This window comes from Coenobita brevimanus, chromosome 85, assembly GCF_032717465.1.
Source record: "Coenobita brevimanus isolate Jiangsu-jjx chromosome 85, ASM3271746v2, whole genome shotgun sequence".
Classification (NCBI taxonomy): Eukaryota; Metazoa; Arthropoda; class Malacostraca; order Decapoda; family Coenobitidae; genus Coenobita; species Coenobita brevimanus.
This window is the reverse complement of record NC_137038.1, coordinates 5,113,504-5,137,254: the sequence shown is the minus strand read 5'-3', so window position 1 is coordinate 5,137,254 and position 23,751 is coordinate 5,113,504. Positions and strand designations below refer to the sequence as shown.

At 42.5% G+C, this 23,751-nt stretch overlaps 1 protein-coding gene across 1 annotated transcript in view; it reads left to right on the top strand.

Moving 5' to 3' along the window:
* Window positions 1-13,749: 13,749 nt before the first annotated feature.
* Tbc1d22 (TBC1 domain family member 22) overlaps window positions 13,750-23,751 on the top strand; it is a 47,155-nt gene continuing 37,153 nt past the window's right edge. The window contains exons 1-3 of the mRNA XM_080280478.1: window positions 13,750-13,884; window positions 19,985-20,035; window positions 22,723-22,856. Coding sequence (XP_080136604.1) covers window positions 13,820-13,884; window positions 19,985-20,035; window positions 22,723-22,856 — 250 coding nt within the window. The 5' untranslated portion in view covers window positions 13,750-13,819. The remainder of the gene's footprint in view (window positions 13,885-19,984; window positions 20,036-22,722; window positions 22,857-23,751) is intronic.

Sequence of the window (23,751 nt, the reverse complement as noted above, 5' to 3'; positions counted from 1 at the left end):
TCCCGTCAGGCGTACTCTCCTGCAGGAGACACGGGACCACCTTCAGGGGCTGGGTCGTCCGAGATGGGCTGCTGGGTGGTGTAAAGGGAGGTCTTTCCCTGGTGAGGCCTCAGTGTGTAGGTCGGCCCTCAGGACTGGGGCCGAACAGGGCTAGCCAGCGCACTTCCTTGCGCCTGTTCATAGGGGAGGGCTGCTTGTTGGAGGGGCTGGGAAAGTCTCAGCCGGGAGTCCTGGGGACGCCCCTGGGTGGCTGGGGGCTGCGGCCTCGCTCAGGATGAGAGACCGTCAAGGGCTGCCTGAGGCATCTCTTCCTCTGGAAGTCCAACATTGAGGGGTGACCTAGGGGCGCTGGCTGCAGGGAATGTATACCCAGATCCTCTCCAGCTGCAACTCCACCAGGGGGCTGGCTCTGTGGGGAGAGCAAGAGGGGTGTCCCACTCGGCCTCTGGAGGGGTGAGGCAAGCAAGGGACGTTCCCCTTGAGGAGCATCAGTGGGGTAGCAGATGAGGGACGGACGGTGGCCGATCCCTCCCCGGCACGGACAGTGGCCATAGCCGTGGTTCTGCTCCCAGCTGAGGCTGCAGGTGAAGGACGGATGATGGCCGGTAAAATGCAGCAGGACATCACAACAGACTGCAACGAGCCACCAGAAGGAGCCCAGGGAGGATTGTACATGGCGCGAATGAGCTCCAGGCAGAAACGGCTTAAGTCCACCTGGGCTGCGTGCCCCTATGACACGGAACTCGCCCGCCGCCACCATTGCAGGAATACAAGACGACCTGCTGGGCGAGCTGCCCACAGATCAGACTGGGGTGGAACTGTTTCTCCAGTTCCTAACAGCACCCCTGAGATGGCCGATAGCCGCTCACCCTCCTACAGGAGATGGCCGGAAGCCACTCTGGAGGAAACTAGGAGACGGCCTGAAGCTGCTCCCGCCTACGTCAGTAGACGGCCTGAAGCCGCTCAGAAAGTGCCCCTCAGAGAGACGGCCTGCAGCCGCTAGCCTTCCTACAGGAGATGGCCTGAAGCTGCTCTGGAGGAAAAGAGGAGACAGCCTGAAGCTGCTCGGAAGGTGCCCCTCGGAGAGACGGCCTGCAGCCGCTCACCCTCCTACAGGAGATGGCCTGAAGCCGCTCCGGAGGCCAATCAGGAGACGGACGGTAGCCGCTTCCGCCTTCATCAGGAGATGGCCGGAAGCTGCTCTGAAGGTGCCCCTGGAGAGACGACCGGTAGCTGCTCACCGTCCTACAGGATCTGGCCTGAAGCCGCTCCAGAGGTCAATCAGGAGACGGCCAGAAACTGCTCAGGCCTCCATCAGGAGATGGCCGGAAGCTTCTCTGAAGGTGCCCCCAGAGAGTCGGCTTGTAGCCACTCTACCCTCCTGCAGGAGGCTGCCGGTAGCCTTTCTGAAGGTGTCTCGAGACAGCCACAGCCAGTAGCTTGGCCCTATCGCCAGAGACGGCCTGAAGCCACTCCTTAATCAGGTGCTGAGCCCGGACCACCTACCCATGACTTGGAGGGAGCCCCTAGCCTGGAGGAGTATTGGAGAGGCCCTGTGAGTCTGTGACCACCACCGAGCTCTTCTCCCTACAGCCAGTGGAGACACCCCTGATGGACCCTGACGCCGGCTGACACTGCAGCTTACTCCTGACGGCGTCCCTGACCTGCGGGTGTCATAAAGACTTTGTAGTTAATTGTAGAGAAGTATATTTTAGACTTGTGGTCGAGCGGCTTTTATATCTTGTAGTAGTTTCCCCACCAGATGTCATGTAGTGACGGGAGAGGTAAAGAATAGTATGGGACTATTTTTATTTGTCTTGGAAATATTAAACAGGTATAATAGTATAAGTCCTGGGTAGCTACCTCCCTGTCTCGCTATCTCTCTCTCTCTCTCTGTTCTCAAGCTAATCTCCGTCTCGACCTCTCTCTAGGGTCGCTTGTCTCCTTCTGTCTAGCCTGTTCGGTGGCTAATCTAGGTCTGAGCTCTCTTTCCTAAATTCTGGTATAGCAGGGGTGTGTCACATGTGTTCCTCGTGGGTGGACTAGATCTTTCTCACGAGAGGACTGCTGACAGCTAACTGAATCATCTCCTTACTGGCCGCTGTCGTCAGCTTTCCCCGTGTAAGCGTTTAGCGCTGCTCGCTTCTCGCAAACACAACACCTTCTCATCATTTGACTTCCTGCTTCTATCTGTCTCTCTATCTATCTATTTATCTATCTATCTATTATGTAGTCCTATATTTGCTCGGCCGCGCGAAAATGACGTACCATCGACATTTAATAGTTAATATATATTAATACATACTACATACACATTATAATGAACTTATAAGCTAATTAAGTGAAATACATAATATTGTAAAGTAACATAATTGTATGAATATTGTATACATATATTATTCATAGTAAATAGTGATTATTCAGTAATATTACATTTTAAATAAGTTGAATACATATTGGAATAAATGCATTAAAGTAAATTATTTAACTGTAATACAGTATGTACTTGGGTTATTATAGTGAAATGCATACATGCAAGAATAAAAATAGTTTAAAATTAAGATTATTGTAAGAGTTACTAATATTTCATTTAAAGATAATGGTACTGGTCTGCCATATATGGGTCATTCTTCTTTGTGTTATTATTATTATTATTATTATTTTTTTTTATATATATAATTAATACTATATACAAAATATATACACTTCATTCAGGGTGGTTAACTGTGATGTTAACTCTCCCCCCACTAAACAATGACTCCAAATTAGCAATTCTTGCATGCATTCTGTGCATGGCCAACAGCATTACTGCAACCACAATGCAGATAATTATGAAGACAGAAGGTGCTTGGCTATACACATAATATGGGTTGAACATACTCAAACTCAAATCTTCCCAGGGCTTCATTGTTTCATTGATCAGCTGCATAGTTTCAAACTTAGGTGAAGTCAGCTTAATACTTGTGCTCATGTTTAAGTCCATATCAGGCAGTGGGTGGAAATGTTTGTGTGTATGATTGAGGATGGCGTAGTGATTGATGGTGGAAAAAGTAGACATGGATGGTGTAAATACCGCACAGTAGTCTGGTGCTATGTATAATCCTGAGGCTGATGTATGAGATGGTGGTATATCTGGACAGACTATGTAAACTGATGTGTTATGAGGGAAATAAAAACTGCGAGTGTCCAATGCGTTGATGGTGTACAAGTTTATCTGGAGCAAAAGTGAAGTTGCAATGATGATGAATATTGTTATTGCTGATGATAGCCATTTCACAAGGGACCGTATCAGTAGGCTGAAACGTGAAAATGTACGCAGGACAAAGATGAACAGCATGTAAGGATGTGCGGCACTTTCGCTCAATCGTTGACTCACTTGCGAAAGTGACAGTGTCTCGTCTCTTGGAGACCATGATGAGTTCGGTGTCTGTGTTGATGTTGATGATGACTAAAGTGTTGTTGTTTCTATAGGGGAGGGGTGTATTTGGTATACTGTGAACAGGTCTTCCGTGATGAATGGTACATGAACTATCACTGATGTGGGTGTTAGTGTTGCTTCCAAGTACGGGTAATATTGCATAAATTCCCTACTGCGGAACAATGGCTTCAATTTATGTTTATGTATGCCTTGACTAACTATCTGACGTAGCTCATGAACTGGGAGTAAGTCATTTGTGATCTTGCCATCACCAGCATTCGAAATTCCTTGCATAAGTGCCCTGAAATGATCTCTAGTGTTCTCTAATTGTAGTAGAATCGTGTCAATATGTTCTGTGATGATGGAGAAGTGCTGGAAAAGGGTAACGTTACCCTCCAAGTTATTTATTTTATCTATACTCTCGAGAGCTACGTTTTCTGCTTGTTTCAGATTTTTCACAATTGTTTTCATTGCCAAGTTCTGTCCTGTGATGAATTTATCTTGGTATGTTAGTACCTGAGCTATCTTATTAAATTTTTTGTTTATTTCTTTAAGGTCATCCTCTGTAGCCAATCCAAAGATGTTCCCAAGAATTGCGCCGCCCAGATCGAACAAACCGCGCTTTTGGCGAGTACGTGTGATGTTGTTCCTGTCGCTCAGCACCTCTGTTCCAGAAGATGGGAGATCTTGGATCATGACGAGCATAGTTGACTTCGCCTGTTCTAGTTTCCATTTCGCTAACTTCACCATTTCATCCACTTCCTTGGTGATATGTGATTGTGAAACATAATTCCCTATCTTGAAGTCCAGAGTTCGCATCGGCGTCGCAAGTCTTTCTATATAAGTAGGTAAGTCATACAAGTAATCTAGACTTATTTCAGTACTCATGACATCCTTGACGATTGTAGTCGTGGCCGTTGGAGCTATGAGGCATCCTTGTCGTACTATATGCTTGGGGTCTAGGTGCGCATATACTCTTACTATGTATAGGAGAATCCATAGCATAAGTCCCTTCATCGTAACCTACCGAAAAAAAAAAAATCTATTAATTTCCTATAAAGCTGTGGTTGATGATAGTGATGATGTGCGTTACGGTTGGCTGTTATTTCATTTATAGAAGGAGTTTAAATCGATATTTAATTCTCGTAAATGATGTACTGTAGATTTCATTGGAATAGTTGCACCTATGTTCGATTGTTTGGTATATGACCTTAATTTCTTTTTGTAATCATTGTTGTGTTCTTGCTTGGTTTCTTGAGGTACGTTCACCTGTTCGGTTGTATCCGAGGCTGAATAATTATGTGATAATTCCCTTGAAACTCGTTTTAAATGGTCAATATGAACTTGTTTTTCCTCGCCACTTGAAAGTGACTTAATTAAAACTTTGTTTGCCTTTATGTTAATTACTCTGTATGGGCCCTCAAATTTAGGGGATAATTTATTGTCTCTCGTATGAATGACTCCGTAAACAATGTCTCCTAAGCTGATAGGTGAATCTTTTGCCTTTTTGTTAAATGCCTCCGTCATTTCTTCCTTGGACATCGTTAATTGTTTTTGTACTCTTTTGTGTATGTCCTGGAATTCACGTAAACGGAGTTTAGAGTAATCATCGTAATTGTATATAGGCATGCTGTCACCTTCTAGGAGCTCATATGGTAATTTTTTATCCGTGCCATATATAATGAAATGTGGTGTGTCACCAATGGATTTATTTATAGACCCATTAATGGAGGCCTCTACTCTGGGAATCCAATCATCCCAGCTCGCATAATTTTCACTGAGAATGTGTCGTAGCACATCTAATACCTTTTTATTTTGTCTCTCTACCAACCCATTCGATGCTGGGTGATAGGCCAAAACGTTAACCTTTTTAATGTTGTATTGTTTACATATTTCTTGTAAGATCTCAGAATTAAATTCTCCTCCATTATCACTTATTAATACCTTTGGGGTAGTAAAGCGACATATTACATTATCTGTTATTGCCTTTGCTACTGTCTCTGCTGTCTTATCTTTAATTGGAGCTAAAATGACATAACGGGAAAAATGATCCGTTGCTACGAATAAGTATAGGTTATTATTGTATGATAATGGCAACTTGAGTAAATCAACAGCGACAACGTCCCATGGTTGATGTGGTACTGGGTAATTACCCATCGGTGCAGGTGTGATTGGGTATCCTTTGTGTTTCGCACATGATTCGCATCTGTCTATATGATTGTGTATATCTCTTCGTAATGAAGGCCAGTAATATAATAGCTGGGCTTGGTTGAATGTCTTATCCTTTCCAGGGTGTCCTGCATGTGGGCTGTCGTGTATCATTCGTAATACTTGGGGTATCATGTCATTAGGTACTACCAACTGGTTAGTATTTCTTTGGCGTTTTGGTTGTTTAGAGTTAATTTTGTATAATGTATTATTGACCATTGTGAATTGTTCAAGTGGGACATGCAGTTTGGGTAATTGTATGTCATCTCCACTTTCTAACTTGTATATTACTTTTGACCATACTGGGTCAAGTCTTTGTGCCTTTGCGATATCCTCGTGGTTTGGGATATTTCCTTTGAGATCTAACGCCGCAACCTGAATTGTGTTCGGGTTCCTAGATAATGCGTCAGCTACTATATTCATTTTACCTTGTATATAATGTATTTGTACACTGTAGTTTTCAACTGTACATTTCCATCTTGCTCTCCTCCCAGAAAGGAGTTTTTCTTTAAACATACCCACCAGTGGTTTATGGTCGGTGAATAAGTGGATTTCGTAACCATATACCAAATCTCGAAACTTTTGTAATGCAAAAATCACTGCAAGTGCCTCTAAGTCTGTAGTGCTATAATTTTTTTCTGCACCTCTTGTTTGTCTGCTGGCAAATGCAATTGGTTGATTCTTTCCTCTTTTATCTTCCTGCATCAGTACAGCCCCTAATCCTTTAACTGATGCGTCTGTACAAATAAGAAATGATTTCGTGTAATCTGGATATGCTAAACAAGGTGCATTCGTTAGTTTAATTTTTAGATTGTTAAATGCCCTTTTTTGTTCTTCTTCCCATTGGAATACAGCATCTTTTTTGAGTAGTTGGAATAGAGGGAAGGCTATATGAGAGAACTGTGGTACGAAGGACCTATAGTACCCAGCCAGACCTAAAAATTGTCTAACTTCGTCAGTCGTAGTGGGTTCAGGAAAATCTCTCACTGCCTGTATTTTGTCATCAGTGGTGTGAATACCATCAGAGCTTAATTTGTGGCCTAAGAAATTTATTTCCTTAAAGCAAAATTTGCATTTAGAAAGTTTAATTTTTAATCCAGCATCACTAAGCTTTTGTAAGAGTAAGTCTAATTTCCTGAGATGATCCTTAATATTCTTCGTTGCGATAATAATATCGTCAAGATAAACAAATATTCCTTGTCCTAAAATTCCGGACAATACGTAATTCATAAGACGCTGGAACGTACCAGGGGCTGTCCTCAGTCCCATTGGCATTCTTGTATATTGATAATGGCCTCTGTTTGTTGAAAAGGCAGTGTATTTACGTGACTCCTGAGATACCGGAATCTGATAGTATCCGTTTAGGAGATCGATGGTCGAGAATATATTATTCTCAGGACCAATATTCTGTAGAACATCACTTAGCAATGGCATGGGAAATCTGTCTGGGATGGTGTGATTATTTAGTTTACGGTAATCTACTACCGCACGCATTTCTCCATTTCTCTTGGGCACAAAGAAAAGGGGAGCGTTCCACGGAGAAACTGAAGGCTCAATAATTCCAAGCTTTAACATTTCATCGACATACTGATTAGCAAGTGTACGTTGGGAGTGTGGTATGCGATAAGCTGGTACGAAAATTGGTGGTGTTTCTGGGTGCACATTAATCATGTGATTAATCAAGTTAGTACACCCTAATCGTTCTCCGGGCAAGGCTACGGTGTCCCTGTGTGTTTCCAGCAGGGTTAACAAATCATTTTCTTCGTCAAATTCACCTGAGTGAATTAAATTCTCTTTTATTCTTTCTCTATCCGTAGATTTTATCTCACTTGTTACTCCACCAATATTTATTTCCTTTACAGGGGCGAAACATTTTTCAATATTAACTATGCAAGTTCCCTTCTTCAACTGAACTTCCCCATTCATGTGATTAATAATGAATATCTGAGTTAGCCCTTCGTCGTTCGTATGACATAATGCGTTTTCTACTGACAATCCCTTTACTTTACATAATTCTTCTAAGACAAGAACAGTACTATTCCGTAATTTGCTCTTTATGGTAACCTTCATGTATGAATTAGGTGGTATAACCAAATCATTAGTGAGATGGGCTGGAAAAATTGATAAATCAGTACTGTTAGCTGGGTCACTAATTCTGGAGGATGGGGTTGCTGGTGTAAGTGGATCTATACACTCATCTATTTGTGTATGTTTGTTTAAGCCTTTAATATTACCAATTCTTTTGGCTCTCTTCTACCAATCGGTGAGGGCTCTGAAGTTATTTCCTCTATAAATTCATTATCAAAGTCTATTCCATTCATTTGTGGGAGTATAGTTATGTTCTCAGTTCTCATGGATCTTAAGCCCAGTAACATATGAGCTTTAATTGCTAAGTTTTCAACGATATAGAACAATGCAGAGAATGGTCTTGTAGTTTCTGTGAAACTGAGATTTAATCTTATCATACCTTTTACTGTAATCTCTTGACCATCTACTGTGTTTAATTCTAAATCAGCTTCATCCAGAAAAGTTACTTTCTTTTTTATTTTTAAGAATTCTATTTAGTTCTTCATGTGTTATTAAGTTCACTGGAGAGCCTGTATCTAAAAATAAGGAAACGTTTTGATCCTCACATACAGCTGGTATCAAGATACACTCATTTCCCAACATGCCTCCTATGTGAAGTTTAACCTTGTTCTTTTTTATGTTTGTTCGTTTTTTGTCATGACTTGGTCTTCCCCCGATTTGAACATAGACACAATTTTTTCTACTGTTTTGCAATCACTAGTCCAGTGCCCTTGGTATCTATGATGCCTACAGTAAGGACCAAACCCTTGTGTCTTTTGATTATCCTCTTTTGCCTTGATAAAGCATTCATACCTTGTGTGTCCTGGTTTTGCACAGTAATGACACAGAATGGACCTATCCCTTGACTGTGACCTACGAGGTGATTTCCCATAAAAAGTGTTGTTTATAGCGCGAGACCTGCTCGGGCTGCGCGGAAACTTATGAAACTGCCTGTAGGAAGGCGTGTGGGAACGAGGTCTAGGCGTCTTTGTTTGGACTGCCTCATTTCAGGTCGCGATCGATTTTGTTCTCTGTTTGGGGTCGGTGTTGATGTTTTCACAGCTGATACTGTCTCAGGTACCCTGATTCTACCAGAATGTGCATGTGTGTCGACCACACCTGCTTTACTGCACTGCATCTCTACCTCGTTCATTAAGTCTAGTAAGCACATTCCAGGGATGTACGCGATTGTTTTGGCGATCTTAAGGGTTCTATCAGGTAATTTACACAAGGCAGCTACATAACCAATGATGTCCACGACGAGGTCTGGGGACATCTTTCCATCATCTGTTATCCACTTAGAATTCTCCAGAGTAGCTAATAGGGTTCTCTTGATTGTGGAGACATCAGCAGTTATTTCACTGAGCACATGGTTTGTAGTGTGCTCCCTTACAAGATCTACAATTTTATGTAATTCTGGAATTATACCTGGCAAGAAGTTCATACCTCCAGAAAATTTCTTCAGAAATTCAGTTTTAAATTCATCATATGTCCTAGCACGATGTAGCTTATCGGAGCGCAATAAATTGCTTGCTGGACATCTTTCCTGGCTTATGCAAGATGAAAAAATAGCAATTTTCTCTTGTTCATCTAGTATGTGGCGCTTGATGAACATTTGTTCGCACTGACTGATTAATGAAATGACATCAATGCGATCCTTGTCTGTGCCAGAGAATTTTGGGGCAGTCTTATCCTCGTGATACACAAAAACGTGAGGTGTGGTTTTTAGATCAGCAGTATTTGTTTCTTGATTCATCTTTAATGATTGCCCTGTTAATTCAACTTGTACGAGTTTATCGTTATGTGAGGGAATGGTAGAATATGTATGACCGGACCGGTGAACCCTGTTAAGTATATTGGCATACGTATTTAAGGCAGCTGCGAAGTCGATACTCTCAACATCTGAAGGGGTTTCCCACTCATCATCCGAAACTCCCGTATTTGTTTCCTTATCTATAACGTGTGGTGTGGGTTGTACAATGGGTGGGCTGTCTCTTAATTGTGAGTCTGATGTTGTGGCAATTTGTGTGTCATCTGGTATTAACGTGGGTGGTTGCGAAAATATTCCTGTCATTAAGATATGATGTTATGAAATACGCCTCTTGTTTATTTATGTCCTAGCAAACTAGATGATTAAATAAGTTGAATATAGCTAATTTTAGCACTGAGAAGAAATGAGCAAGTATAATTTTACCCACTTGATACAGATCGTAGAGGTGTGTCGTTACAAAAGTCGATCTCGGAAGAAAATACAGGTTTGATTGAAGATCTCTTGATAATTCTAGTGGTGTGTTGATGGACGATATTACTCAGGAAACTCCATGGCCTGGTATTTGTAGTGGTTAACGGCTGTCCCAGGCAAACCTCAACATAGAACGTCGAATTTCCAACTTAACTGTGAAAATAAGTGAATATGAGTAGGAGCTATGTGAATAATGAGTAATGAGTAGTGGGTGAGAAGTGCCTGGTGTCCGTCACACGTTGCTTGGCATGGCAGACTCGCGTTGTGATGTCATCTCAGCACATGGTGACGTCGGCTTCCCACACTGGTAGCTGTGGTGAGTGAATGAGTAGCGATGAGTAACTTGAGTGAAGACGAGTGAGTAAGATGAGTTGTAAATCGTGTCTCACTCTTCGTTTGTTTGTTCCCTTTATTCTATGTGGAAGTTTTCTCTGTCCTTTTCTCTAGTGATTTATTCGGTGTGGGATGAAGACCGCCGCTACTTGTAGGTGCGTGTAGAAGATTATACAGACGACGTAGAGTTGTTAATTGTAGTTGATTGTAGATGGCTGTAGACTTTGTAGAACTGGAGCTAACCTTGTAGTCTCGGTTGCTTTTGTAGAAATTTGCTTTTAATTCGGAGACGATGTCCGCAGATTTGCTGATTTGTCGTTAAGCTACTTGCAAGGCGTCGAGTGATCTCTTGACCTCTGCATCAGCGTAATGATCTGGGAGACGGAGGGGGCAGGAGCTGATATTGTTGGTTGTTGTCAATCTTGATATTTTGTAGGAATTTAATGTTGATTCGTAGACGAGGTTCGTATCCCACCGCTGCCACCAAATGTCATAAAGACTTTGTAGTTAATTGTAGAGAAGTATATTTTAGACTTGTGGTCGAGCGGCTTTTATATCTTGTAGTAGTTTCCCCACCAGATGTCATGTAGTGACGGGAGAGGTAAAGAATAGTATGGGACTATTTTTATTTGTCTTGGAAATATTAAACAGGTATAATAGTATAAGTCCTGGGTAGCTACCTCCCTGTCTCGCTATCTCTCTCTCTCTCTCTCTCTGTTCTCAAGCTAATCTCCGTCTCGACCTCTCTCTAGGGTCGCTTGTCTCCTTCTGTCTAGCCTGTTCGGTGGCTAATCTAGGTCTGAGCTCTCTTTCCTAAATTCTGGTATAGCAGGGGTGTGTCACATGTGTTCCTCGTGGGTGGACTAGATCTTTCTCACGAGAGGACTGCTGACAGCTAACTGAATCATCTCCTTACTGGCCGCTGTCGTCAGCTTTCCCCCGTGTAAGCGTTTAGCGCTGCTCGCTTCTCGCAAACACAACACCTTCTCATCATTTGACTTCCTGCTTCTATCTGTCTCTCTATCTATCTATTTATCTATCTATCTATTATGTAGTCCTATACGGGGACCACAGCCTCCTGACTGCCCCTCAGACTCCCGGGTGGGACCTCCCTGCACCCAGACGCCGGAGATCCTCATCCTCTGTCAGGCACCTGACTCAGAAGTTCAGGCAACTGTTCGGCCCCAGCCAAGAGGGCCAGACTCCCACCCCGAGCCCAGAAGCCTCAGGCCCCTACGCCCCCAGCAGCCCCGGATGAGAGAGGACACCCCTACGCGCTGTCCCCCGCCCCCAGGATCTAGCCACCCCTGGCGGATCCCAGCCCCATCAGTAGGGAGGCTGAGACTCCGCCGCCGCCCCTGTGCCTGACTGTGACACGTCCGACCTGACAGTGATTGAAAGTGAACACACGCAGCATACAGACAGTGAAGGAGTGACAGAGTAAAGTGGGCCGGTGGTCAGAGCATAAAAGAAGGTGGTAGAAAAGATAGTGCAATGGTAGCGGGCCTACCGTAGTGTATAGTGCCGCCGTAAGAGAGTGAAGATCATACATAGGCCCCTGATTTGAAGTTCCAGTACCGCCAGCTCCACCCGGGTACATAGTAAAGTAATGTAAAAGTGATCTACGGGCCAAGGTACAGTGAACACTATGCAACAGTGACACCACGTCTCGATATACAGTAAGGTCACGCTTTAGGCCCAGTGTAAAATATTAACGCTACCCTGGGAAATCGGGACAACCAACACCACAGGCCTAGGAAATCTAAACTACCCCACCGACATAAGTGTCTAGCTCAAGTGTTGTTCCCCCTAACCAACCTGGTCCTGTAGTATCCTGCGTGATACTATTATTCCATATCTGCAGCCCAAAGATTATAATTGTCCAGCTCGTTTGTATTTGTGACATCTGCTCGTTCCTGTGTAAGATTTAATAATACACATGTAAGGTGTTGCCTTGAGTTTTTGTGTCCTGCCTCTCTCTTGTTTGTCTAAGCTTCGGTCTAGAAAGAGAACCCAGCTATTCATTAGGTGCTCTAGGGACGGGAGGCCGACCTAAAACACATGCATTACAGCCGGGCCGATCCTTCCCCGGCGCGGACTGTGGCCGTCGGCGCAGTCCTGCGAAGGGTGGTAGGCGAGAAGCGTACCGTGGTACGGTGGCCACAGTCTCTCCGACACGGACAGTGGCCGTCGTCGCGGTTCTGCCTGGGACTGGCAAGAAGTAAGTCCCAACCCGATCCTAGCGAGTGATGGTCTGGCCCGAGAGTAGCGCGGCGGGGTGGTGTACTCCCCGCGCGCTCCACTGAGGGGAAGAGGGGCGTCTGGTGGTAGGAGACGTATGCACGTTTGGCTCGGGCCCTTCCCGAGCCCCCTGTGGGTTCACCTTGGTGCTGGTCTTCCCGGTGCTGGTATTTCAGAAACAAACTTAAAAAGGACGAAAATCTGACCCAAGTTAAGGCGATAGAAATAAAATGATTCTGTGTCAGGAAAGATACTATGGGATTTTCATGGATTTTTTTTTCCTTATTCTTGCTGATACTCCACGATTCATTCACGTTAGTAAGGGCCTTAAATAATCAAGAAGTTAATGAGGGTTGTTGAAAAGTCTTAAGCATCTAATGGCGGCTTTCCACGCTACTCGATCTCTGGCAGCCTCCCTATTCAGTCCTTTATCTCTGAGGTCACACTCGTTCGTTCGTTTTAAGATATCCTTCACCTGAATGCCGGGCCACCCACTGAGCTCTATAATATGGAGAGCCTATCTCCGCAACGAGCGTGTAATTTTGCCGCCATCTTGAAACACCTGGCACTCGTCGCCTCCACCATGGTATTTCTGTTTCACTTTTGCTTACATAAGCTAAGTAGTGGGCCATGGCATTATATATTCCGAATTCATCGGCTGATTTCAAAAGGGATGGACGTCGGGTGTAGTTCATAAACATCAGTGCCGCCCCAATCAACTCAAGATATTTATTTTGCAAATCTCTGCTGTAATGGCGTTTTCATTTGGTCAGCATAAGTTGTCAGTATAGACCTCTGCATGAGAAACCTGACATAAAAAATGACAAAGGTATCTGCAAGGGATTCTCATCGTGAAAATGTTTTGCATGAATTTTGACGTATGGCCAAGGTGCTGACACTACATCATCTTCGGACACGTAACTCGAAAACACAATTGTGCTTTATCATTAGTTAGTTCAGTAGTAATTTTGATTGATTATTTTAAATGCTTTCTTTTAGCTTTCGTTCATCTATTAATTTTCTCTCTGCTTTGTGTTTTATGTATGCAAATTTTACTCCTGAGTAATGAGACATTTGAGTGCGTCTAATTATAATTACATGCAGCTGAAAAATATGCAACTGTGTTGTTGGTTATCTAAATTTCAGTGTATATTCCTAAAAAAAAAAAAAAAAAAAAAAAAAAAAAACTCTTGAAGCATTGGTAGTGTAACAAGCCTGGCACTGTGTTGGCAAACATGGAGGAGTTTTCAGTGTGACATCCTCCATCTCGGCACAGTTTTGGCTTTGTTTCCCGTCCCCAGTCGCGTAAAATGCAATCAGTTGACCCTCAAAATGCCAAGAACTTTTGGAAGAAGAACAACAAGGTGCCGGGGAAGTAAGTATGGGGGAAGACCAAATAAATAGGAAAGTGGGCATCAGCTGGCCCTAACCCCGCCTGCCCTTACGTATGAGTTATCCACCAAACAACAGATAATTTAGCTTTAAGATTGCCATCATGGTACGCATAGTATTACTTACTGTTTTAGTGATGTTACTTAAGAGATAGCGGTTTTTCTTATAGGGAAGTAGTACATGGGTCGTCTTTCCGCCCTGCCCTTCCGCCCCTCTAAAGTCTGTCTATCTATCTATTGCCAGACGCCTCAATCCCGTTTGGGGTGGCCACAAGCAAATCGCCTCCAAGTCGCCCTGTCCCCTGCCATTTCACTGCCCTGCTCCCAACTCACAGCTCCCTCTCTCATATACCACTCCACCCCATCCCTCCATCTCATCCTCGGCCTCCCCCTCCCTCTTCCCCCCTCCACCTCACTTACATACACTCTCTTCGTCAGTCTTTCACCCTCCATCCTCTCCACATGGCCAAACCACCTCAGTGTGTTCCTCATAACGCTTCCTATCACATCCACATCAACACCACAACGTTCCTTTATATCCTCATTCGTCAGCCTATCTCTCCATGTGACTCCACAGGCTCCTCTTAAATAACTCATTTCCACTGCTTTCACTCTTGACTTGTGTCCTTCCAACAATGTCCAAGCTTCACTTCCGTACGTTAGAGTTGGTATCACAATACTGTCATGTAGTAACTTTTTAACTTCCATGCTCACTTCCCTGTTTCTTATCACTGCTTTCAAAGAACCAGCAACCTTTCTTCCCTGCTGTACCCTTTCAAGCACTTCACCCTCCAAACCTCCATCCTTACTCATCACACTACCCAAGTACAGTACTTAAACGTACTCACATTTTCCAATTCCTCACCATCCAACCTCGCTGTACATTCACTGACTTCACCTCTCTGAAAGACCATCCCTTTACTCTTCCCTACATTCACCTTCAGATTCCGTTTCTTACACACTCTCCCAAACTCATCCACCAAGCCTTGAAGCTCCCCTTCGTCTTCACTCAACAACACAGTATCATCTGCAAACAACAGTACAGGGAGTTTCCAAACACTATCCTCTCTCACCAGGGCTACTCCAACATCCACTACCCTACCTTGTTTTATATATTATATATATATATATATATATATATATATATATATATATATATATATATATATATATCAGAGATAGCAGTCTGTGATATTTTTTTTTCCTGGACCTTTTCTGCTCAAACCATTAACTAATGGAATACTGATAGGACACCAGTGTGAAATAACCACTCAGTCTTTTGTCTCGGTTTTTATACCACCAGTTAATAAAGCAGCTGACTACCTTTATATTGCTGCAAGTAGGGTAAGACAGATTTCAGGAATTTTGGTCCACAAAAACGTTACATCACAACGGGAAGACAGAAGGATTGATTTTTTTTTTCTCACCCATACTTCGGCTTTTTATCTACTGTTTAGTTAGCCTAGGCTAGTGTTGATAACTGATATAAAGTGGTCAGGAGTTATTGGACTACTAGCTGTGTGACTCCATGTTTGTAAGTTCCTGCCCCCTGCAAAAGTGGAATGGGCTCTGAAGGGTGGGGAAATTTTGACAAAATTTGATGAATAACCAATAAGATGAATGGAGTCCAGAAAATTTGAAATCAGAGCCTTTTTTTTTTTTTTTTTTTTTTTTTTTTTTTTTCCCTTAAAACTTAAGTGAAGAATACATTTTATTTTTTCAACCAAATATAGAACTCCTTTTCATGGATGCAGGAAAAGTTTATGATGAGAATTAAGCTAGGTTAAGTTAATTCATTTCTGGCAACAAAATTCTCCAGAAAAAACCAAGGTTAAGAATGGTAAAGCATTGCTTTCAAGGTTTTTCAGCCCATTACTGAACCCTGGGTCATCCCTCTGTGGAGTACTGTATGCAGCTCAGGCTTGGTCACCTTGCATTGGGTGGGGTACTGATAAACTAGAAAGGATGCAGAGATGAACTACCAAACTAGTACCGTAGTTAACCAGTTTGAGAGGTTTAGGAGACTTGGACTAATAACAGTGGAGAAGAGAAGACAGCAGGGTGACATGATTGAGGCCTGCATTAATAATCAGAAGGTTTGAAAATTTAAAGTTCAGTTTTTCAAATTAGCATCCAGAAGCATGCGCACATACAAGGAGTCATAATAATATTCAGTAAACCCTGACATAAGACCACAAGAATAATTTTTTTCATGCAAGACTGGACAGTGATTGAAATAGACTACCAGAAAAGGTTGTCAGTAGTCCAAGTATCGGTGTGTTCAAGAGTAACTATGACTGGTATTTTAATGCACATAAGAGAAGAGGCATCTTTACAAGCCTAGCTTCCTAGCCTCTTTATTATCACTAAGGCTTGGTTTGTATGTAAAACTTCAGAGGTTTTGGTGTTAGTAGCATCAAAATTACTCATTTCCACAACATTTTAAGCCCATTACAGTGCTTTGATAATCAGATTATTATGTAAAGAAAAAAATACTTTTTTTTTTTTTTTCAAAAATACAAGAAAGAGTTCATGTAGGTTTTTACCTCCCCCCCTTTTTTTTTTAAACCCCTTAACCGCGGGGCGTCACTTTCGTGATGCTCAGGCGCAATGGATCATACCACAGGGCGTCACTTTTGCGATTCTGTGTTATTTTGAATTCTCCCTGGCTTTCAAGTGGTGGCTTGTATTATCTATCAGTACTGCAAGTGTCCAACAATAGTCAGCACTGCTAATGTCATCTGTTCTCCCATCCATTGTTGACAATTTAGCTATTTATCTCCGTTCTTTACACCCCTCCCTACCTTCCCTCCATTACCCTCTCCTCTCGCCTGCCCGGCCGCACTGCGTTAAGCAAATCTTCCCCGGAATTTTCCACTGATTTCATCCATTGAAATAAGCCCTATGCCCTATTTTTATACAAAATAATATATACCAAAAAAAAAATAAGGTAACTGATAGTGCCATACACCTGGAGTTGGCTAATTATCACCTGGCAACACCCCACATGCACTTGTTCGCTAATTTTCCCTGGTAATTTCCTTTGAAATATGCTGTATAGTCTATTCTCGTAATAAAAATACAGTATATACAAGAAAGGAAGGGAGAAGCCTAAGTGATATTTACATTCACCTGGAACTACCTAATTTCCTGCCAATCATCTCACAGCATATAAATTAGCAGCTGTTACCTCGCTGACACTGTCAACCCTTGGCGGCCCCATATCCCCCTCATCATTTAGTTCAGTGTTGTTTCTTGAGATGAAAGCACGTAGCACTCGCGCCCCTCCATTTCCGCCGCTTCTAGAGGGCCCTGTGACCTCTACCCCTACTAAACCTCATGTGGGAAGGGGTAAAGGACTAAATGACTCTGCTGTGGAGCGTGAACTGGCTAATTTATCCATGATAATGATGGACAGTGACTACAATCTTTCTGGTGAATCGTGTGGTGAGCCAGTGGAGGAAATGGTGATAAACTACAAGTGCTTCAGTGTCCCAAGTTCATCCTGGCTCCAAGGGAAAGGAGCCCTTATTTACTGGAAGTGACAGTGTATAACATAGTGTAAATAAAATAGAAATGTAAATAAATACTAATATAAGAATATGAGTACAAATACTTGGAGTAATGACAGTCAAAGCTTTGCTCTCTATGCTAGTTTACTGAGCGAGAATGAAAATAAACTGCTATTACTGAAGGAAACGTATGGATAAATACTGTATATATATGTAAGTGTAATAAAGTAATAGGAATATAAAGTGTGAGTGTGTTTATGAATAATAAATGACAGAATACCAGCGGGGAACGAGCGCAAGTGGGAAGCTCGAACACGCTCGTAATTTTCATTGCTTTCTCTCTCTTTTTTTTTTTTTTTTTTTTTTTTTTTTTTTGATTCCAAACTACTTGAAAATCATAGAATAGTGTTTCTAGTGATAATATTAGGCTGTGGTAATCATATTATGGGGTGTCGGGAAGTGTAAAATGGAGAATTCGTTACCCAACTTCAGAAGTCTCCACAAGTCCTACGGTACTCGACGAAGGCTCAACAAACATCCCAGGAGAAAGCTGAAGGTATGTACCATATGCACATATAATTATAAAATTCTAGGACTAATAACTGATTTTTGGCAAATATTTTTAAAAAGTCAGTTGGAGCGCGAATATCCTCGTAGGACATGCAAGGAGTGCAAAAGCATGACCACAGTGTAGGGGTTAAAGAAATCAGAATTGAAGTTGCCAGTCATCTTTTTGTTTAAGAATTTAATATTAAAAATGTTTTAAAAGAACAAAATGTAATCTGATCTTTCGTGTTACAGTATGTAAGTTGAAGAAACTGGAAATCAGAAGCAGATTTATTTTTTATACTTTACCGGTATATAATATATATGAAACATAAAATGGACTGCAGGGAAACACTGGATAGCTACTCAGGCATTTTTTTTTTTTTTCCCCTATATTGTGGTAGGTGGTGGCGACCATCAGCCACACGCTTGATGAAGTGCTGCCTGTTACAGTACTTCCTTCTCTCTTTATCATTCTTTCTCTGTGTCTGCCCTCCTGTCCTCCTATTTCTCCCATCTTTCCTGCCACTTTTTATCACTCTTCTTTCCTCTTTAGGTGGCTTTACATTGAGTGACAAGCCTAATGGTTTCCTGTAAGCCAGGAAACCATTTATAATGCTGGGTGGTAACCTTATAACCGACCTACACATGTTCCCTACGTGTCAAGAAGTGGGTTGGCAGAGGGTTAGTGCCCCTCCCTGTAAAACAGCTACCGGTAACTCATAGAGAAACAGTCACCGCTTACGGTATGAAGGCATTTGGCTATAGAGACTGGTAGATAGCTGATATGATGTGTATATACTGTGTGGGTATAACAAAAATCAGTCATAACAGAACCTGACCTAATCATGAAAGCCACATCCTTGTGTCCTAACTGTGGCATCATATGGTCCTGACCAAGACATCCTTTGATCTTAACCATGGTATCCTTCCATTGTAACTATGGTATCTCTGTTTTAACTGTGACATCCTTCTGTCCTCACTATTGTATTCTTCTGTCCAAGCTGTGACATCCATCTGTCCTAACCATGGTATTCCTCTGTCCTAACTAGCCTATGGCTTCCTTCTCTCCTAACCATGCATCCTTCTGTCGTTAATTGTGGTAGCTATCCTTCTATCCAAACTGTGGCATACTTCTTTCCAAACTATGGCATCCATCTCTCCAAACCATGGCATCCTTCTGCCCAGACTATTTCATACTTCTGTCTTAATAGTGGCATCCTTTTGTCATAACTGTGGCATCCTTCAGTCTTAATTCCAGAGTCCTTTGGCCTGTTTGGCATCCCATGGTCCTAACTTTGGGTGGAGAACTGATCTTCTTTAACTGCACATCAGAGATTAAGATCATGAGTTTGGTCACTGTGTAAAGACTAAAATGCGATTGTACATTCCAAGACCACAAAGTGAAGAACTGGACTGTACTTAAGATAAATCCATGCGAATGCTTCATTGATTGGTGTGTTTGTGTGTGTTTTTGATTCACGTTACAAAAAACATAAAAACATTTGCAGTAGTTTTACTAAGCTTGGTAATTTCTATTTATTTTATTTCTGCTCTAGTGCAGAGCACATATTGTCAGCTGAGAGGTTGAGTATTCTGTCCTAGGGCTAGTAGTTGATGCCTCTGAAGAGTTGAATGCACAGCACGAGATTACATCAATGTCATGTATTATACTGTACAGTGTTGGTTATACTGTATATAAGTAGAAGTTTATTTAAAGTAATATGGTATACAATTGTCCCTCCCTATTTACACTGGGGAAGTAACCCATGAATTGCAAAATTCCATGAATAATTTAGGTCCCCTAAAGGGTCCAGTACAGCCATAACTTAACTACTGTATGTGATTGCCTAAAAATCTTTGTAATGCTCCAAAATATCACCAGATGATAGATTTAGTCAGAAATGTGCTTTTAAATCATTAGCAGTGCAAGTTTTTTAATAATCCCCAAATACAACTTAAACTAGTTAGTATTTTTAGATGGTTTATTAACATGCAAATAACTAGCTTGTCTTTTTCTTGGCAGCATACGACCAGTGTACGGGGCCATGCATCCCCCCATCTTGCGTTCCCCAAAGTAAGTTCCTTAAGTAATTGCTAATCTACAGAGGTAAAACCTGTTTCTGGGTATTTGCCTTCTTAGTGTGACTGGTAAAATATATGGTAGAATACTCATTGATAGGGTTAGGCATATGACAGAGGAGCTAGTTGGAGAAGAACAAGGGGGATTTAGGAAGGGAAAAGGGTGTGTAGATCAGATATTTGTTCTAAGATGTTTAGTGGAGAAGTATCTAGAGAAGGGAAGGAAAGTGTACGCTGCCTTCATGGACTTGGAGAAAGCTTATGACAGAATAGATAGGAAAGGTATGTGGAAGGTATTAAGAATATATGGAGTGGAGGGGAAATTGTTGAGTGCTGTGAAGAGTATGTACGAGGGAGCTAGGGCTACGGTGCGAGTGGATGGTGAGCTGAGTGAGTTCTTTGATCTCAATGTGGGACTGAAACAGGGGTGTGTAATGTCTCCTTGGCTGTTTAATATATATATGGATGGGGTCGTAAAGGAGGTACAAGGTAGGGCAGTGGATGTGGGGGTGGCCTTAATGAATGAGGGTGAGATTTGGAAGCTTCCGGTGTTGCTGTTTGCTGATGATACAGTATTGTTGAGTGAAGATGAATGGGAGTTGCAAGGTTTGGTGAATGAATTTGGGACAGTGTGTAGGAGGAGGAAGCTGAAAGTTAATGTAAACAAAAGTAAAGTTATGGTGTTTGAGAGGAATGAAGTCACAGAGTGTGCAGTGAGGTTGGATGGTGAGGATATGGAGAATGTGAGTGCATTCAAGTACTTGGGTAGTGTGATGAGTAAGGATGGAACTTTGGGGGATGAAGTACGTGAAAGGGTACAGCAGGGAAGGAAGGTTGTTGGCACACTGAAAGCAGTGATGAGAAATAGGGAGGTGAGTATGGAAGTTAAGAAGTCACTGCATGATGGTATTGTGATCCCTACCCTGACGTATGGAAGCGAGGCGTGGACCTTGCAAGAGGGGAACAAGTCAAGAGTGAGAGCAGTGGAAATGAGTTACTTGAGAGGAGCATGTGGAGTGACATGGAGGGACAGGTTGACGAATGAAGAAGTGAAGGAACGTTGTGGGGTAGATGTGGATGTGGTTGAAAAGATTAGGAGAAATACACTGAGGTGGTTTGGACATGTGGAGAGGATGGAGAATGAAAGACTGACTAAGAGGGTGTATGTAGGTGAGGTGGAGGGAGGGAGAGGGAGGGGTAGACCGAGGATGAGGTGGAGGGATGGAGTTGAGAGGTATATGAGGGAGGGGGGGGTGAGTTGGGGGGAGGGGAGTCAAATGGTGGGTGACAGAGTGACTTGGAGGCGTTTTGTCTGCGGCCACCCTTTGCGGGATTAGGGCGTCGGGCTATAGATAGATAGATAGATTAAATAATACACTACAATATAGGTGGGATAGAGAGTCCAATGAAGTAAAGGTATTTTGGAAGTACAGCACAGTACAGTCAGGTCACCTGTAATGTGCTCTCCATAAAACTGATCATATGTAATGTGGGAAGCACATTCTTAGGTCCACAGAGTTACCATAATGCGGTTATAGCCATAACAATGGAGACCATTGGCCCAGCTATGGCATCTGTCATTGCACAGGCCACGTGAATCTTCAGAGGCTCAGTAATGTTGTGATCTGAGTGATGATGTGGTCTACCTCCACAATTCAGGTTAGTTACAGTACAATGTGTATTTAATTGTCTTTATCGTTGTTTGGTCCTTTTAAGGCTAGGTTGAGGTGATCAGGACAGGTTTGGGGGAATCATTAAGGGTGATTCGGAGGAGGATCCTGATGATAAACCACTTTCATCATTTATGCATCTCCCACAATGCAGATTCCAATAAAACTGTTTCTGCTATTGTTGTTGTTGTTGCTTAACTCCAGTCTGTCTGGCTGAGCAGATCCATTGACTACAGGTAAGCAACTGCTTCTGTGGGGCCATCCTGCAGGTACAGTGCAGTACACCATTCAGGGAACTGGTGCCCCCATGCAGTAGACAGCCCCTCGCCAGGGTCAGACCAAGGCCTTTGCCACACCAAGCTGCAGGGAAATATGAGATTAGGCTCCCGGGTGGATGCCACAACTGCTCCACCTAGGGTTACAGTGCCGCAGGCCATTTTTTGAGCTGGGAGAGACCTCATGTAATGTAGAGATTAGATGCTGACTCAGTTTGGGAGCAGTCAGTTTCAGATGGAAAGAATTGACTTCATATGCAGAATACTGAAATTAAGAGCAAAATCAGGAGTGAATAATGATGTAATAACAAGATCATTATAAGAGGCATCCCCCAAAGCTGAACAGAATCATTGGATGATAGAAAAAATAATGTCTTAAATCTAATTATTATTATTATTATTATTTTATTATTATTAATTTTATTATTATTATTAGCCTATTATTATTTTCTTTTAGTTTATTTTTGCTGCTGTGTTGCAATTTTATTCAGTATAGGAGACATATGTTTTTGCAGATGTTATTGGAGGCTGGAGCTACAAAAACCCTCCAGCTAAGAAATGTGTACTGGTACTGTAAGGTGACTTCTTGCTGTCCTATCTGGAGGTAGGATAACAAGAATAAATTAAAGATGCTTCATCTTATTTAAGCAATTAAAAAAAAAAAAAGTATCCTTATATAGAAGAGGTTATATTCTGTTATCCGTCTTTTTTTTTTTTTTTTTTTTTTTTTTAAATAGATCCAGCCCGCGAAAGGAGGCGGGGCAGAGGAAATCTGAAGAGAGTGACAGCTTCCAGTACTACCAGGAGTCTGTCAGTGATGCTTGGGACTGCGGCGATGACGAATTTTTTCACACATCACAGGGAACACAAGGTAAAGATAATTTGGTTACTGTGTGAACAGAGTGGAATAGAGTGAAGCTTGACATGCAATAAATTCTTGGTATAACTCACTTTTTTAAAACTCCATTTTTCTGTTAAGTCTCTAGAAGTATGCTGCAGAAAAAATAGGTGTCATTGCTCAATATTCAGTCATAAATAGGTGGTAAGTTGGGGTGCCAATCATCCATTCACTTGATGTAGTGCTGCCTACTGCTTCATTCACCTTTATCATTCCTTTTGTGTGTCTCCTTTCTTCTCTTTCTGTTTTCTCCCATCTTTTCTTTCACCCCTCACTACTATTTTATTATGCTTCAGGTGACTTTACACTGAGTGGCAAACCGTAATGGTTTCCCGCAACCCAGGAAGCCATAATATCAGTGGGTGGTAACCATATAATCAAATTACAGGGTGAAGATCCTTCAGTAGTGCCCAAGTTAAGTGGGTGGAGAGATACAATTGCAATATCCTTCCAGGAACCAAAGCTCCACAGTTTTCCTTGTTCTTTGTGGTGTGAGATGCTGACTGCAGCAAGGAAACATTGCTTCACTGCCTGGGATGGTCCCATGGGGGTGGTTGCTCTCTTGTGGTAGATGTGTCTGCTCAGACAGACTTGGTTTGCTGAACAACAGCAACAGTGGTGATCATGAGACCAACTGATTTTCAACATTGTATGTCCCATCCATCCATCCATTCATCATCCAATCCTACATTGCCCCATGAGGAGCATAGGAGCCGGGGGCTAGGCAAGTTGGTCCTGGCATTTAAGATGAGAGTGACCAGCCTCACTCATCCCTGAGCGGCATTACATGAGCAATAAACCCCAACCATCCCTTGGAAATAAACCTGCACTGGCTCGATGTGATTGGAGCGCCTTAATTACCCACTAA